Genomic DNA, 17,674 nt, shown 5'->3' on the forward strand with positions numbered 1-17,674 from the left:
GCTTAACGAGGGTGAGAATTTCTGTGTCAGGCTTGTAGGGGGAAAAAACACTCAAAACATGCTCCGAATAGCGTTTTCAAATGGCTTTTTATTAGTTTTTTTTACTCACAATATACTGAACAGGCCTAAACGCCATCTTTGTACACTTGTCGCCGAGTGCTCTCTTGTGTTGCTTCGTGAACGTTTTAGACTTGAAATCACAGGTATCAGAAAGCATCCGTTTTGTTTGGGGAACAGGTGTATTCATCACATCTCCTAGAGAATATGGGCAAGTAAAAAAAATACAATAAACAACAAAATATTAGGATATATATATATAGGGTCTCAAAACTGAATGTGTACAGTTTACTAGTTAAACCGAATTTGGAATTCCGTGTTTATTTTTGGTCACCGCGTTACAAAAATAGATATTGCTGCTTTAGGACTCCGTAGGCTAGCGAATAGACGCAGCTGTTTAATGAATGAATGAATTACTGCACCGATGAGCTGAAGAACTGAGGACCGACCCAGCGGGTGTCTCCAGGATTCAGAGTGAAACAAACACCAGAGGACACACGTGGAAACTACATGGAAGCGCATTTAAAAGCGAGAACGTGAGTTACGTCTTTACACGGAGTGTTGTGGGAGTGTGGAACAAACTGCCCAGCCATGTTGTTGAAGCCGGTACTCTGGTTTCTTTCAAGTAATGACTGGATGAGACCCTGGGATCAGTTACCTACTAACTACCGAGCAGACTAAATGGGTCGCATGGCCGGCAACTGTTCTTTTATTCTTTTATCTGAGCCAGGGTTTTAGAAACAGAATTGTACCCAAGACTCTGCCTGCACTTCTTCATTGACTTAAATCCCCTTTTGTGAATCCTTGTTTGAGGACCAGATATGACAAATGAATTGTCTGTTGTGCTCCAGCAGTCTAGTGAACTGCTTGTGATATAATAATGAGAATTTATAGACGGAAACTTGACAAAAGCGCCGGTGTTTGTGCCCTTCAAGTACCCCTGTAACGACCTCGTCTACATCAGATTTGTTGTTTTTTCTGTTAGAGGCTTCTCCTAAGAAGTTTTTTTAAAGCACTTCTGCCCATTTTGAAATAATTCCAGAAATATGTGATATGGAGAGATGGCTTAAATTTCTGTCCGCATACTATGTGAATAAATGTGTTAGATTAACTTGTCATTATAAAGATGATCGGATGCATATATACTGTATATGTTTAATATAGCGTTGTTCAGCGATGCAAATTTACATAGTTTAGTTTACAATCTTAGTTTCTTTTGTATTATTCGCTGTTGGAAAGTTCGGTGGGTTTTGGAGTATGTCGGTTTGTGTTCCTCAAGCTTTTCCTACTCTTGAAACACTGTGGTGCGTCCGCGGCCTCAAAACGCTTTATGGATTATTTCTGTGGATTTATTTCCCAAAAGTACATTTCACCTCTGAGCTACAGTATGCTGTCTTGGGTGTACCGTGTCAGCAGCGAACGCACATCGTCTTTTCTCGGTTATGTCTTTACGGTGATACGAGTCCTCTGGGGAGTCGAGGGAGACTCGGGCAGGACCGCAGCGGTGCCGGGCTCTGTCCGGCCCGGTCCCGCTATAGCGGGGCAGCGCAGTGGCGCGGCTGCAGCATCACGGAGCCCGCTTCGTGTACGGTCACCGCTCCGTACGCCGCGTCTGCCCCGGCGTCTTCTTCCTTCAGCTTCTTGTACGTAATGTCGGTGTCGTCGTCGTCCTCCCCCGTGGGCTCCCGCTTGCGGAGCACGTCCCGCCGGTAGACCCTGTACCCCAGAATGAACAGGCCGGCCTCCGCCGCCTGGAAGAGGGCGTAGAGCAGGGGGAACATGTACAGGCCGCCGATGAGCTGCGGGGGGAAGGCCAGCTTGAGGATGGCCGTGCAGAGCTGCACGTTCTGGCAGCCGGTCTCCAGGGACACGGTCCTCCGGCTGTTGGGGGGCAGGTCGAAGAGCACCCCGAGGCCGTAGCCGGCGCCGTAGCCGGCCAGGGGCATCAGCACGGCCACCGCGTAGACGGAGGCCGGGACGGTGGCCAGCAGCTCGGGTCCCAGCATGGTCCCGGTCAGGATGAAGAGGATCACCAGAGTCACCAGCAAGGACCACAGAGATACCTGGGGGAGGGCAGGGGTCGGGAAACAAGCAGCGTCAGGAGGCGAAAGGCAACTTACGAGAAAATGACACCAGGACTGCGAGCTGGACGCGTCTCTGTGCTCCAGCAGCGGTGGGTGTCTGGAACAGGTTTCTCTGCGCGAAGTCAAAGATGGTATTCGTCTTCAAGACACGGCCGCCCGAGTTCAACTACCCACCACAAGCCAAACAAGCTTGTAATCGAGCTAGCGCGCAGTCCTGTCGCTTTCTTAAGTTCTTTTTTTTTAATTACAGATGTGTGAAAATGATTTCATTTTCGTTAAAAATGTGATTTACCCTCGGTTGGACACAAATGAGATGTCACAAATGTATCATAATTTAAAGGGGTGTGTAGGGACATCGTGTCTCGTTAAAACTTTGCAGGCTTTTTTCATGCTGATGTAGAACAGTTGAATAGTAAAATTGTTAATTCATTAACAGTAATAATTACTCTTATGCATATTGTCGTGCAGTGATGTCTTACATCACAATTAGGTACAATCAATTAAATTAGTTGTTTCTCACCATCGTCAACACATTTTCTAGCTACCTTATAAAGTGATTTCTACATTATAGAATATATACAACAGAAAATACAACAGTAACGTAGCTTTCTAACTATTGTCTCCTGCGTCATTAAAAACCCCACGATTAATGGAGTCGAAATCAATTCCATTTCTTTTTATAATGAGCAGGCTAAAGAAAATTTATTTTGTTAAAATGAGCAACGGAAAACACCCTGAGATACGACATGACAGTACTGTATTTCTCCACTGTTTTTAGCAAAAAAACAAACTATATTCTTTAACGCTCAGCTCCACAGCTTTAGTCTCTGTGGCGTTTGGGTATTAAACGACAACATCCATGTTAGAAAGGTTTTTGAAAAAGAAAACGTTCTTTGGGAGTTTTGGAAGCTGCTGTAAATCTGTTCTGTTTTGCCGAGTTCTTTTGCCATTGTTTTTGGATCGGTGAGAAACAGACCTGCTCAAAAAAAGGTAAAATAATAATAAGAAGAAATATCGGAGTAACAATGATGATGCGTTGTCTCTTTGAGCTGGATCTCTCACACGTCTCCGTCTTGCCCGGTGTCCAGCTGGACCGGGGCGCAGAGCGTTGCCCCGACAACAGAAACGCAGCGGGATCCCCGGACGGAGGGCGCTCACCTTTAAGATGACGTCAGCGGCCCTGTTGCAGCGGTACCTGAGGAAGACGCCCAGGCCGATGGGGATGAGGGTGCCGCAGAGGGTCAGGATGATGGCTCCGAAGGGCATCAGGTTCACCACGGGGGTGTTGATCCACGCGCGACTGTAGATCCACAGGCACAGAGGCATCAGCCCGAGGGCCAGCACCGTGGAGGAGATGGTCATGATGATGCTGGGGAGAGGAGGAGGAGGAGGAAGACAGGCTGTAGCCGTGCACACCCGAGCTACAAACCGGACCCTGCTCTTGGCGTGCAGCGGTGTCGTGACAAGCAACAGTGCGCTCGGCTGAAGAAAGTTACAGCGACCCCCGCTCCGCTCTCCGGCCGCGGATGGGCAAACGGGAGTTCATTAATCATTTAGCAGTGATAATTAAAAATAACTAACATAAATAAGCTGCAGTTACGCAATTCATTGACCATGGCTTATTGTTTTCTAATCGTTTTTTAACAGTATAGTTTAGTAGCGGTGTAATTGGAAGAAACTGGCAAAGCACTTATACAAAGAAATTTTAAAAAACTAGACGTATGTTATCGATATTATACGACTTAAATATGACATAATATTCTAATATGAAATATTATATAATGAAAATAGCCGTACACAGGAAAAACTCAAGTTGTAAAAATGCTTAGTCACCAAACCATCGTCTAGCCGTATTTAATTTTACATACTGTATGTGGGCATGTAACCTATACAACTTTAAAGCGCCTGAGGTATTGAGTTGTGAAAAATGAGTGTCCTCTAAAATATACGCGGGTTACGTTTCGGTAGTAGAAGGATACGACGACACGATTTCGAAATTTCTAACACAATTTTAAAATTTTTGCGGTTTCTCAGCGCGCAAATGGTGCCGCCGCCGCTGCCGGGTCTCCAGACCGCGCGTGTGTCTCAGAAACGGCGATTCTACACTAACTTAAAAAAAGTACTTTAAAAAAGATTAGGTTGTGCAAAAAAAATGCCAGCAGCCCGGCACCTTGTTTTTAAACCCGGTTTGGACGCGTCTTATTTGATGGAGCTCGCCAGGAGACGGAAGACGGTACCTGAGGTTCATTTCGCCGTCCACCAGGAGGGACATGATGTTGGACAGGTTCCCGCCGGGGCAGCAGCCGCACAGGAGGACGGCGATGGCCGCCACGTCGTCCAGGGAGAAGGCGAGGGCCAGCAGGAAGGCCACCAGCGGCATGATGACAAACTGGCACACCAGGGCCAACAGGACCCCGACGGGTCTGCGGATGTGCTCTCCCAGGTGGCTGACCTCCACCGTGCACCCCAGGCCCAGCATGGTGAAGCACAGCACGATGCCCACGAACACGTTGATCCCGTGGCTCAGGGGCGAATCCCAGAAGGCCACCATCAGCCCGGCCGAGCCCGGCGGGGGAGCCGATGGTCCGTCTGCCGCCCACGCCCCGAGGGCGGCGGTCCTCACCGTGCTGGCCAGGATGGACACCGGATCCCCGGTGGCTATCCCTCCAGCGCCGGGGAGCCCCTCTGGGGAGCCACTCGCGACACGCGTGGTGTTCATCTCGCTTTCCTTCAAGTTTAAAAATTCCGCGAAGCGTTCGGGCGCAAACTGGCCGGTTGCTGCAGCGCTGGAATTCTCCATCATCAAGTTGGGGAAATACCCCCCTCTCACGTCCCCCAGGCAGCCCGAGGGTGTCCGCTGTTTGTCCCCTGTGGGTGCGTGAGGAGCTGTCGGACTCCCTAGCGCCTCATCCTCCTGACCCGTGGCCAGCCGCTGGGTGGGGAGAGATCTGAGTGGTCTGACGGGCAGGGAGCGCTCTTTCCTTTAAGACATGCTCACTCGCGGGAATGGTTCAATCCAGCGGAGGGGCTTCAGTGAGCACATAACACGCGCTTCGAGGGGCTCTGCTTATCATCCCAGAGAAGCCGGCGCTCAGTCTTGCTCTTGGCGTCTTTTTATTATCTCGGAGCGCGCACGGCTCAGGCAAGGGCTTGTCCTCGGCGTCCCTCACATTAGACTTTCTTTTTTTCAGATTTTCACATTACAAATTGGCCGCCAACGTTTCTACTCCCGTATCTGTCTCCGGTTTGTCTTCAGCTGTGTGCAAAGCCTTCTTTTTATTGGCACGATCGTGTTGAAAGAAGCGAAGCTGTAAGTCGCATCATAAGGAGCGACTGGGTTAAAAAAAAAACCCAAACTGTCCTGGTTTCTAAGAGAGGCGTTGCTCTCTTATTAAAAAGATAATACGATCACACCCCCGGTGTAAGTATGGGAACTCGCAATGATAATAAAACTAACACACCCACCCACGCGAGTTACTGTTGTAGGACTGTGCGGCTGCTGTTCTCATCCTTGTTGCCCAGAGTAAGGGACACTCCGCAGCGGTCCAGGCCGAGTGGAAGCCCCTGTCCACTCTCACGGCGGTGGGTCTCCCTGCGCTGCTCATGAACCACCCCCGGCGCCGTGGCGCGTTTCAGCACCCTGGACAGGTGCGAGTACAGTCATAACGGACTCCAGTTCGTCTGAGCCCCAGCGTCCTGACAGGCGGCAGCTCAGATACAGTACGACAACGGACATTATGCAGGAGAACTGATGCCAAAGCATCCTTTAACATGTTAGCAAATCACCCGCAACAGTAGCCCGTGAGCGGAGGAGACCCCAGCTACAGCTGTGTACTACAGGTCAGAAACTCTGGGTTTGAGTTTACTCTTGAAGGCATTTGAAGACTTCTAAAGTCTTCCCCGTCCCATGACTGAAGACGCGGAGCACAGCTGCTCAAGTCTACTGACCAAGCCGACCGAAGGCTGTGCTTTTGGACGGCCAAGAGATCTCTCTGCGTTTTGTAGTCTCTGATTTTTTTTTTAAACGTGAAACAAGTAACCAGTTTAATCACATACATGTATTTCGGTCGATAAATAATTAAAACCAACTTGAATAAAGTGACCAGCCACCGGTGACGTTGTGTGACCGCTGGGGTAGTGCATTCTGAGAGCCGGGTGCGATGACGTCATCTGCGCCGGCTAGAGACTGTGAGTCTCTCCGGTTAAAAGCGAGTAAGGATCATGCCTCTCTCCCAGGTAGCTTTCCTGCCCTCTCAAACACGTTTCATCTGCTAAAATAGAGTAAATAAGGGGTAAGATTCGGCTAATCAATAAAACTCATTTTTTTCAGAGTTTAAATTGAGATACAGTAAAGCTGGAGGAGCATGGTGACGGGGTGAACACGCTAACGGGATCCCCTGCAGGCTGGCAGCAAGACAACACGGTGAAGCACAGGCAGGCCCTTCTCCCGCCAGCTCATTTCTCGAGGAGCCTTAGTGCCGCCGTCTGGCAGCAGCTTCTGTAATTATTATGCCAAAGTGGGCAGACTCGAAATGTCTCCCGTGTTTTCACAACACTTCAAGGAGACCGGTCTTTGTACCCATGAGACAATTCGCTAGCCAGTTTTAGATCAAGATATGATGCGAACTGACGCTAATTAGTCATTCCCGACAGGAAAAAGAATTAGGCCTACCATAGGAGCAGGTACAAACGAGAGGCCATTCAATCCATCTGGGCGCGTGTGAGGGTTAGCAGCTAATTTATTGGAGAAATTCATCCAGTTGTTTCTTGATAGAAGCCAGGGTTTCGGTGTCAAGATAACAACTGGGAGTTTGTTCCACTCTCCCACCACCCTTTGTGTAAAGACGTGTCCTCAGTTTTAAGTGATCTTCCACTTAGTTTCCAAGGAATTACTTGCATGCAAGAATTTAATGTTTTGCAAATCCTTAAGAAGATATCAAAACTCTTATTGGCCCAGAAAACATCTATGTTATTTAGAAAATACACCCATAGTTCAAGTTCTGCGATGGATGGAACAGTTTCTTTCAATTAACTGCTTATTATAATGAAATTTTTAGGAGAATTTCACTTGGATTTCTCTCTTACAAAAACACTCCAAAGAAATAAAGCCAATACAAGTCGCTACATAAATGATTAGAACGTTTTTTCAGCCAAGCGCCTTGTGAAAAATATCGAAACAGATCTGGAAGAGGCAGAATGGGACAATAATTATTACAAGGCTCTGAAATCTGGTGGTGGTTATGAAAAAAATAAATGTGTCTGCACAACCGATTTGAAGTAGCTTCCTCTTAAACTACTTCCTCTGCACTGCGCCGGTTCACGGGGCGCCACACTGCTTCGACATCCAGTGAAACGGCAGTGACAGGGGAAAGGCGTGATACCCGCGTAGAAAGACTTGTTTCCATCTGCCCTGACCCAGGTGAAAGCCTTTACTGTAGTGCCATCGCGATCCGGTCACTGGTCGAGTGCCGCTTGCAGTTAGAGCTGCGGGCAGGTCTTTGGTCTCAATACGGGGGGGGGGTTCTATTGTTTTTGAGGGCTAATTTATTTCTCTAAAGAGTATGATCTTTCATGATCTTGTCATGCCCGCGAAGCAAATGAGCTCTGAACGGCTTTTCCTCCTCCTAAACATTCACTCAAGCTCCCTTCAGTCGCTGTGTATGAGACTGGGTATCTGGGTAAGGCGGCAGAAACTCTGCTGAACATGTGTACACTCCTCAGTGTTCACCAGCTCTCTGATGTCTTTTCTTGAACACTAGACAGGACAAGCGGACTACCAACCATTAATACCCGTCCTACATTAAGTCGGTCGAGCACTGAGCTACCGTGTGCTCTTACTGCCCCCTTGTGGCAAGTTCCCTTTACAACAGATGCACCTACACAGCCTCAGAGCCACACGGGTAACCGGTCATGGCTCTTTTCAAGATGGATAGGGAATGGTAGTAACACTGTACTGGCACAGCATTGCACGTGGCCTGCTTGTGAAGGCTGTAAGCGCATTTGAAAATGGCATGTACAGGCACATGTGAAAGGTATTTTAGGCATTCAAATTCCTTTCATGGGTTATCTGCGATTTATTTATATCTGTTGCGCAAGACATTGTCTCTCGCCAAAGCTACTTCAACAGCCACTGGCTTCACATCTCCAATTATTAATCATTCTGATTATTTTTTCACTTGCCAACCAGGTCTGCCCGTGCAGCACCAAACACTGCCGTGTACGTGCCAGGGGCTCACTGGGAACAGATACAGCAGCTGCTCCTGCACTGGTTTGGCTTCACAGTGTATCATCAGCCTCTCACACAATGGATTATTGTTCACATTTTTCATAGGAAATTAGCGGAAGGGGTGGCATTTAAGTGGTAGAAAATGCAATGGTTGTTGATAAGCAGGAACCTGTCATTTTTCACAGGGAGTACTGTATATCGACACTACACATTCTTTGCACCAATGATGCAGTCTATTAGAATCCATTATGTTTATATCGGAGCAAGTGTATCCTTAATAAAGTAGTGAGCAGTTCTTTAGAGTGCTAGACAGCACCACGGTAGTCTGGCCATACCATCTTCTGAGGTTCACTGACTCCACTGAATGATAATAAGCAATACTATTATTTCACTGCCAGCTGTTGAGGGCTTCTAGGGTTCATCAGACTATATGAAAAGGCCACAAGCAACCAAGTGCTTGATAGTGTACACTAGTATAAACTGTGTAATGTGCTTAAAGGAATGTCTTTTCCCCACACCATCTATCTAAATTCATGTATCTGTCTTGAAGCTCTGGTGGTGCAGGCAAGAGCATCGCAGCATCGCAGCACCGCAACGCAGTCACCTGCTGCCGGGCCACAGGGCTGCGGGTTCAAGCCCCAGCGCAGCTGTGCCCTCGTGCGTGGTACCTTGCTCAGCCTGCTCCCAGAGAACGCCGTCGGTGATGTGAATGAGGGCGACCATCTGGTACATCTCCAGAAGAGACGGACACACCATGGCAGCGGACTGTGGCTTAACTGAAGAGACACCCGGGAATTTACACAAGCCACTTAACTCCAAAGCCCCAGTTTCAATCAAGGAGCCTAGATCAGTACATGAAGCACAACACTGAACTCATGGGTTCAAACAGCAGTAACAGGGGTGTGATGCACATCAAAGCATGGCTGCATGTTTTAGGAGAGTTTAGACCCTCAAGAAAGATTCCCAAGTAATAGAATAACACTCAAGTCACTTAAAAAGCTTAATTTATAAATTGTTCATTATGGATTACACTTTAACCCATACCTATTTTTCTAGCTACTAGCTTAAATCCAAGTCTTTCCGATTTGTTTCTCACACTAGGACACGTACAGTGAATTTCACGTGATTTGTGAATATTCATTTATGTTGCAATAAGATTTGATTTGCACGTTCTTGGACATTGGTACAACTACCATGCCAAACTCGAACCCGCGATCCTGCAGGCAGGAGTCCAGAGAATCTGCTGCTACTGCAGTCTCCCTCCACACTGCTCAACACAAAGAGTTAATGCATATTACAGACACACACACCAATCTTTTCTGAAAGTGAAGACCGTAAAAAGTGCAAGTTTTTGAAACATCAAAAAGGTTGTTTTTCTTTCGTTTTATTTGAAATGTGGTTTTACATGGGGAAAAATGAAACATGTTGGTGACTATATAAAAATTTGTAACCAAAATAATTACACAAAGTTCATGGTATGTCCTTGTCTTTTCCAACTTGTGGCACAAGCCTCCTGCAAAAATTAAAAACTTTGAATTACAGTGCGTGCTGCTTCTGTGTATAAATAATTTTACAGATTAAGCTTTTATTCTTAAATACCAAGGCGCATTTTTTTTTTACAAGAGCAAATATAAATTTATCAATGCAGTTACAGAAAACCATGTATTAACAAAAAAAAAACAAGCAGAAGAAAATCCTTACTGCCCACACAAGTAAAATGACAAATCCAGACTTGGCACAAAAAAAGCACATTCAGAAAAAGTCAAGATATAACTCATGTAAATCATAGGCACTGGGTTTGTATCAAGTAACCTGCACACACCCCCTACATTATCTCTTCTCCCCAGAGGAGTGGGCGGCACCTGTACAGTGGGTTTTGAAGACACATGCTGCAGGTAACAGCGCACAGAGCGACCTTCTCCCGTTACTTCACATCTGAAATCGACTGTAAGAGTATTCGGCCCCGGTTACATACCGGAAGTGATACTGTGGTGTTTTATTCCCAAGGGCTCTGTCATTCCACAGACCGTCCCCCCCTTTAGAAAACGTCACTTCTGTGCGGTGTAAAACAAGGTGAATAGTACGACAGATTTTATTCTCACCTTCCCAACGAAGCGGCAGGAGATGAGCAACGACTTTTCCCCAGATAAGTTCACACAAAGAAAGCTGCAGTCAGATAAAGCCTCCTGCGCTGTTGCCGCAGGACCCGTGTGGGAGCCTGTCGCATGTGTTTCAGTGACAATCGAGAGGGGTCCCGATTCCGGGGGGTCACTGCAGGTGGGGTGTCCCCCAGCAGTCTGCAGGCTCCTTGCGGACTAACAGATGCCACCCCAGAGGTCGATATATGAGCACTGCGCGCATGCAAAACACCATCCCCGCCTCGCTGGGTACGTTTCACTCTGAAGACGCACAGATCCGTTACAGCGGAAGGGTTTTTTATGTTGAGTAGCAAAAAAAAATTAGACGTTGGATTAAAAGAATTAACACTCCACTTTTTGTTACTCCTGATTAAAATGTAGATTTTAACTTGGCTAATTTGAAAAAAATCACGTTAAAGGATTTTTTATTCCCCATCCTACAATGATTCTTTAAATATTTAAGGCGACTTTCGCAAGCCGGGGGCAAACTGCACGTCTACGAATCTGAATTTTATTCTGGCACAGAAAGCTAAGACAATAACCCTGTCAACTAATAAAGCTGTTAGTACAACTTCACACAATGCTATAACAGTCAAATTAAATGCTTATTTTTTGTTTAAAAGTCTATCCGACCTGCAACTGTAAGAGCTTGGCACCTCTACTGTTCGGAAAAGAACTTTTAAATCTAAAGTTAATATTGTGCCGCTTAAACCTCCAGAGACACCCCTTTTAATTATTGCTTTCCAAATTTAAACGAACTGTTCTTTACAGTACAGCAGTCACTTGCCCAACAACAGAACTTTCCCAGACACGGAAAAGAGTTTGGGAAAAGCTCCTGCAATCAGTGGGTTTTCACTAGCTTCCCGAACGCGGGAAAGCCATTGTGCTTCCAGCCCGGCTCGGTGATGGATTGTATGGAGCACAGAGCATCTGGGCTGGCGTCTGGAGCCGCAGCTCAAGCTGGACGCCCCGCGGTCACTGACAAGGACAGGTCCAGCGCTGCTCTCTTGGCACCGCTGGAGATCACGAGGCTCACAGGGCTAGTGCACCCCAGGCCCGAGTCGAGGCCCAGCGCACTCAGATGGCGGTACTGACCCGAGAGCCCGGAGACCAGGCGTCAACTGGACCACCGTGAGGTAAGAAACTTGTTTCAAGATCGAAAGACAATGGTTAGTGTTGGAGTTCTGTCTTGCACACATTTGTTCTATTTGCACTCTTGAAAAACTACAACCATCAACGCACTGGATATAAAACGGAGAGGGATGTTGTCGGAAACATTATGATACAAATAACCGCGACGTAAGAACCATCCCCCACTATCAATTCACAGAAACACTACCTCAACTGTAGCCAGTCACGCACCTCAACACTCAAGCAGAGCTACAGCATCAAATAAGAAACCTAAAATAAGTGGTCTGTAGTAATTTTGTCTGTGCTAACAGTTTAGTCCACTTTTGAAATCCTAATTCTACTTTTTTCTGTCCACTCATTATTTAAAGTATTCTCAAAACAAAATCAAATCAACAGGATTCAAGCAATAAATAATGAAAACGAACTTTCCAACGAAACAAAATCTTCAATGTACAATTTTAGCAGTGGAGGCTAAAAAAAAAAACAAATCAAAGAATTTTATTTTTGTAAAAAAAAATATAATTTTAAAGAAGTCTTTTAAATAAATTTGAATAAATATATCTCGCAAATTTAAATATCAATGCACTCTAGTTGGTTGACTAAAAGAACCCTCGTTGAAATAAATGCTGTTTTGTGACGATCTCCTGGCAACATCACCGAATCGGAGAGGACGCGGGTGAAATCAGCACCAGCAGGCAAGTCCCCAGGTCCCTGGCAGCGCACCGGCTTGAGACTCGAGCCTCGGCGCTGTTCAGGAAAGCAAAGCAAAAACGCCAGGAGACCAACATGCTTACCGAAGCCCCAGGGACGGCCAGTTTCGAGCTTCCCGACGGCGAGGTACCCGAGAATGGGAAAGCTAGTTTGTCTTTTAAAGCACTGTCGTCTCGGCCGGAGGATGCGGACGAGCCTGCCGCTCGGGGCCCGGCAGCAGCGGGCACACCCGAGGGCCGGCCCGAAATCGGCGCGCGTCGCCTCGAAGGCTCCAAGCCCACCCCACCACCGCAAGGCCAGAGGAGCTACGGTCTCCTCCTGAAGACCAAAGTCTGAACGACAGGGCGCACTGCCAAATTAAACTGAAGGATGATTGATTTCATCAACCCAGGCACTTTACAGGCATGAAATGGGGGGGCACTGCCAGGACTCAAGGCCTTACTCGCTGCGAGACGCTTAAGTGGCTATACAAGGCAACTTTCTCCTACCCAGCCGACGCGGGTATTTACAGTACCTCAATGTGTAACACTGAAGTTACAGGTGCGTTTCTCTGCCTGCAGAATGAAAGGAGGCAGGTGTCCAGTCCACACGCTTCAGTCTGGTGTCGGTGTGGAACGGGTGCATAGCTTGAACAGAAGCTCCACGTGCAGCTCCGCGCTGCGAGTGCTGTGGCCGGAGCGGTGGAAGAGGAACAGATGCTGATGGGAGACGGACACGAGGGGCACCTGCCCCCCTCTTGTACCGAGAAGCTGGCTGCACACCAATGACGGGTTCCTGAGCCGAGACGTACAGTGCAGAACAGAAAGAGATCCTAGAAACGAACACTAAGCCCTTTGGCATGGCCTCCTCCAGATATGACATTTCAGCTGCACCCTCTGCAGGCAGATATGTCTGGAGTAACAGCCGGCTCAACAGTGAAAGCACAGGTCGAGTGTCAGGTGCCTCCTCTGCCGCCTGCTGCCCTTCACAAGCAAGAGGCGTCCGCGCGGCGCGGAGCACAAGGGAGCCCATCCCGACTCCCGGTCTCGCGGAGGCTCGTCGCTGCTGTGCCAGATCGGAGTGTAACAGTCCGAGCGCCCCCCTTCGCTGCCGCGAGCGGCCAGCTTGTTTCTTTGGCATCCACTGGGACCGCGCCCAGGCGCCTGGGACACCACACCGGGTCCTGCAGGAGCTCTGCTTCGATGAGGATTCCGCGGAAAAGTGATTGTATGAAGATTTTTTTTTTAAATTTAAAAAAAAGAGCCAGCGTCAGTAAAGTGCTGCATTGCCATTGGCATTGCCAGTTCTGTGCTGATTAATCGGCGGAGGCCGAGGCTCCCTCGCGTGGGAAGCTGTGGGAGACGGAGAGATGGAGCTGCGTGCTCAGAGCTCTGCCGCGGCCGGGGGGCTTCAGTAACAGCCTTCTTTCCAGCTGTCATCTTTTATACCACCGTAGGTCCTGGGAGCTTGCAATGATCTGGAAGCAAAGGGAAAAAAGAAAACTAAGTCTGACAATAGCGATATCATTAGCTCGAAGCCAAACCTTAAAACTAAAGATAAATACTCTGCTGACTTTGCTATCGGATACATTTTTGTTCTCTCAGAATGAGGGAGCTTGAGATGAAAAGGGGGAACTCCACTCAACAAGCTCATGTGATTGCTAGTAGCTAACAGACCTGACATCCTGTGGTATCAGCTTCAGCTGTAGGACATGAATACTGTTGCAACACTGGCCACTGGTGGAATCCTGAGGAAACTACTGGGTAATCTAAATATCACTGGATCTGCGTTAGGGGACACGACAGCCCCACAAGACCCACGGGCAGCTTCAAACCACCCAGCAGCCCTGGTCAGAGAGAGCCCGGGTCTCACTGCAGAGAGGTTTCCAGCGCTGGCCGCTGCTAAGCTCTGAATGAGATAACCGGACAATTACTTGTTTAATAAGAACGGTTTACATGTTTCAAGTCACACATGGAACGTACAGGATGACAGTTTTTCAGGAGCAGGGATGCAGACCAGTCTTAAAAGGAAAAACATCCACAGAGCCATCTTCCAGAGGAGAGCCATACAGCGGCTCTAGTAATATTTCTGTAGCTTTCAGCTCTGGGCCTTGCCCAGGGAGACGAGAACTGCTCTCCCCCCTACCCTCTGGCACGCGGTACCGCACTGTTAAAGCACAGAGCACTAGACTCGAGAGCAGCGTTTATCCCACTGCAGTGTGCATCCTCAACAGCTAACTGCAGGGCCTCAGACTCAATACACATCTGCACTCTGCACTTTTTACATAGTCTACCCTTTTTTTCCCCCCCTCAGTCTCACTACTACATATTTATTTACTTTTCCACAATATATTTATTGTTCCTGTTGTCTACATTGTGCAGTGTTGTCTGTAGTACTGTGTATCCTGAGAGATCAGTGCGATTAAGAATTCCAATGTACATATGGCAATAAACTACTCTACTCTACTCCAAGCAGCCGCACGTCAAGGACAGGGACGCTTGTCCCCTTCAATCTGCACACGCCCGGGATCTTCCTGGGAGGAGCTCGGGACGAGACGAGGCCCTTACCTCCGCACCGGCTGGGCCAGCTTGCTGCGGGGCACGGGTATCCCGCCCCCCGCGGAGGTGCTGGGGCGCGGGAGGCCGCTGCGCCCGGCCAGGGAGCGGGTGGGGGTGGTGGCGCCGCCCGCGGGGGAGGGGGCGGGGCCCGGCGAGCCGGAGGAGTGGGCGGGGCCGGGGTTCGCCACGGCCTTGATGGGCTGCCGGAGGGCCAGCGGGGAGGGGGTCGCGGGGGCCCGCAGCTTGCTGGGCGAAGGGACTGAAAGGACACGGCGAGAGAGAGACAAGGTCAGCAGGCCGAGCAGCAGCTCCGTGCGCGTCCTCTCCCCGTCAGCACTACAGGCTGCTGCAGCTGGGCCTCTGGCACTAATACCGCAAACACACAACGTCATCTGGCTACATGACCAGGTCTAGCCCTACAGCTGGTCCCGCACTGCCCTCTCATCATATCAGTGCCTCATACCGCTTCCTGGATCCCTGTGGTACTGGAAACGGTAAGATACCAGAAGCCAGGGGAAGGGGAATTAGCACTGAGGGAGCTCCTGGCTAAAGCAGCTCAGTGTTAAGGCACAGAAATAAACAGGGGTCAATGCCATAACCAGCTGGCAGCCTGCAGGACGTCAGGAGGAGCGATACAGGGACAGGTCACTGAAGAGCAGGAGGAAAATGGCAGTGAAGTTCAGTCGCCAGCTGGGGATGAAAGCAGTGCCAACGAGGCAGGACGTGTAGCTCCCATCCTACCTCCTATTGATGTTTCAGGACGTTAAGCAACAAGGTGAGCTGACACCTTCGTCATACTGGACAAAATAACTGGAGCAAAAGTAATGAGATGGAATTAATCTCTTAAGACAGATAAATTGAAACTTCTCTCTATAAAGTACATAAGTTACAGAATTGCTAGCAGCAAATTGAACCGAATATCCCATTCAGTTGTTTCCTGAAAGAACCCAGAATATAACATGGTGGGGTAGCTTGTGCTTAGACCCTCACAGTCCCACAATCCATTGTGCAGAGTAGTGTCTCCTATTCTCATTTTTTTTAATTAACTTCCACGACAGTCTGAGCAAGCTTGTCCCTTCATAGATCAGCAAAATAATTTTTGATGTCTAGAAGCATGTTCAAGCACATGAACGCTGTTTTTTTCTTTTGGCCGTTCCCATTGTAATCAAGAAGGCCTCAGACCGGCACAGCAGCAGCTCAGTTTAGAGTCCAGCTGCAATCCAGGATCTGTGCCACACGGTGGCACCACATCTGTTCACCTGCTGACAATTTTAAAACTTGACTTTTGCTAAAGCTTTTAACATAAAACTGAACTTTTAATTTTGGTTTTATTTAGGCAATCTGTAGCATATTTGTCTCTATTTACTGTGTATGCTATTATACAGTTTAGACAACCATATATTTCCTGTGGAATCCTCCACAGACTTGATTAAGTCAGATAAACACAAATATGACCGGGCTGTTCACCAATCTAAACAAATCACTGCTACCATGTCCATTTTATCCAGTTACTGTGTTTCCATCAGCAATGTGAGACTTGTCTTAATGGACCACAGTGCCATTGTTTCAGACCACGGACGGCACACAGCAGCACAGAAGGTGAAAGAACCCGAAAGCCCAAATGAGGGCAGCCCACTGCCCTGGAGAGCCGAGACTGATCTTCGCAGCGGCCCCAGGTCACAAACTCAGTTTAAGGGAGCAGAATCACCTGCCTATTGTAACTGGGAAAAAACGTAACCTTAACCGATTTGCAGGTTTAAGGCACTCTAAATTCCAAGTAGAAAATTAAGCCAAAAAAAAGATGCTAAATGGAAAAATAGAGTTACTCTGACTAAATAAACCACTCTGGGCTTCCCTGAGGTTCACCCTGAACTTAACTGGTAAAACAGTTTCTCACTTCTGCACCTGATCTGTAATATATTTCACTGATAATGTACAGCAGAGCAGATTCTTCAGATATCCCATTCAGCACTACTCATCTAACCAATCCAATCGCTTCTTTCCAACGTATCGGCAAAAAAACCCAAAACAGCACAGTGTTCCAGACTACTTTAATCTGACTGCTGTGACTCAAGACACCCAGCGCAGCAGTGGCTAAAGCAAGGCAGGTCTCATCTCTGCGAGCTGCGAGATGAGCACGTTCTTGCTCCCAGGCTGTTGGCGAGGCCGATCCGAGTTGCACTCTCTGGCTTCTGTGAAACCGCCAGAAGGGCACGGCTGTTGAGGAAGGTTTTCAGGCACCTCCCATGCCTGATTCTAGTCCTCACACGGCCTTAAAACACCCACATCAGCCAATATCCATTGAGTAATCTAAAGTAAGGCACCTTAGGAGCTGTTAGAAAAATAAAAAAGAAGGAATAGAAAGAGTGAAAAGGTGCAGCAGCCACAGCCTCATGGGCACTGCAGTCCCGACTGAAGAGACAGGTGCAAGCCAGTGTTTTCAGCAGAAGTCCCTGACTGGACACAGAGAAGTGTAAAACTACTGAGGAAGGGACAGAACATCAAGCCTCCCGCTGAGGGGGGGGGGGACTGAGGCAGTGGGTTACCTCTCAAAGAAGCTGGACTTTGAAGGAGCTGTTTGGCTTTCGGGGAAGAACGAGTCATGTTTGTATACCTGTGCGGAGCTGTAGAGAAACAAGGAGACGTTACGGGTTGGAACAGGTAACCCAGGAGGGAGGAGGACTCCAATGGCCCCCCGAAGCAGCCAGGCGGTGGGGGAGGAGGAAGCAGTGACGGAAACGGAGGAGGAATGCTGGGAATACGGGGGGGCGAGGGGTCAAGGATGGAAGG

At 48.3% G+C, this 17,674-nt stretch overlaps 2 protein-coding genes across 3 annotated transcripts in view; both read right to left on the minus strand.

Moving 5' to 3' along the window:
• Positions 1 to 183: 183 nt before the first annotated feature.
• slc10a4 (solute carrier family 10 member 4) lies at positions 184 to 5,090 on the minus strand. Its single transcript, XM_088936622.1, has 4 exons — positions 4,379 to 5,090; positions 3,300 to 3,510; positions 1,431 to 2,120; positions 184 to 255 (listed from the first exon to the last, which is right to left on the minus strand). Exons 1-3 carry the CDS (start codon positions 4,942 to 4,944, stop codon positions 1,590 to 1,592), a joined length of 1,308 nt encoding a protein of 435 aa, XP_088792748.1. The 5' UTR covers positions 4,945 to 5,090; the 3' UTR covers positions 184 to 255; positions 1,431 to 1,589.
• A 4,645-nt stretch (positions 5,091 to 9,735) lies between these two features.
• The window catches only part of slain2 (SLAIN family member 2), a 28,746-nt gene continuing 20,807 nt past the window's right edge, over positions 9,736 to 17,674 (minus strand). Inside the window, exons 7-9 of one of the 2 annotated variants that reach the window (XM_088917070.1) lie at positions 17,431 to 17,508; positions 14,894 to 15,143; positions 9,736 to 13,803 (exon numbers count right to left, since the gene is read on the minus strand). In XM_088917070.1, the coding sequence (XP_088773196.1) occupies positions 13,737 to 13,803; positions 14,894 to 15,143; positions 17,431 to 17,508 (395 nt within the window). In that variant the 3' untranslated portion in view covers positions 9,736 to 13,736. The remainder of the gene's footprint in view (positions 13,804 to 14,893; positions 15,144 to 17,430; positions 17,509 to 17,674) is intronic. The other variant, XM_088917077.1, reaches the window with a different exon arrangement.

This window comes from Atractosteus spatula, chromosome 1, assembly GCF_055471065.1.
Source record: "Atractosteus spatula isolate fAtrSpa1 chromosome 1, fAtrSpa1.hap1, whole genome shotgun sequence".
Classification (NCBI taxonomy): Eukaryota; Metazoa; Chordata; class Actinopteri; order Semionotiformes; family Lepisosteidae; genus Atractosteus; species Atractosteus spatula.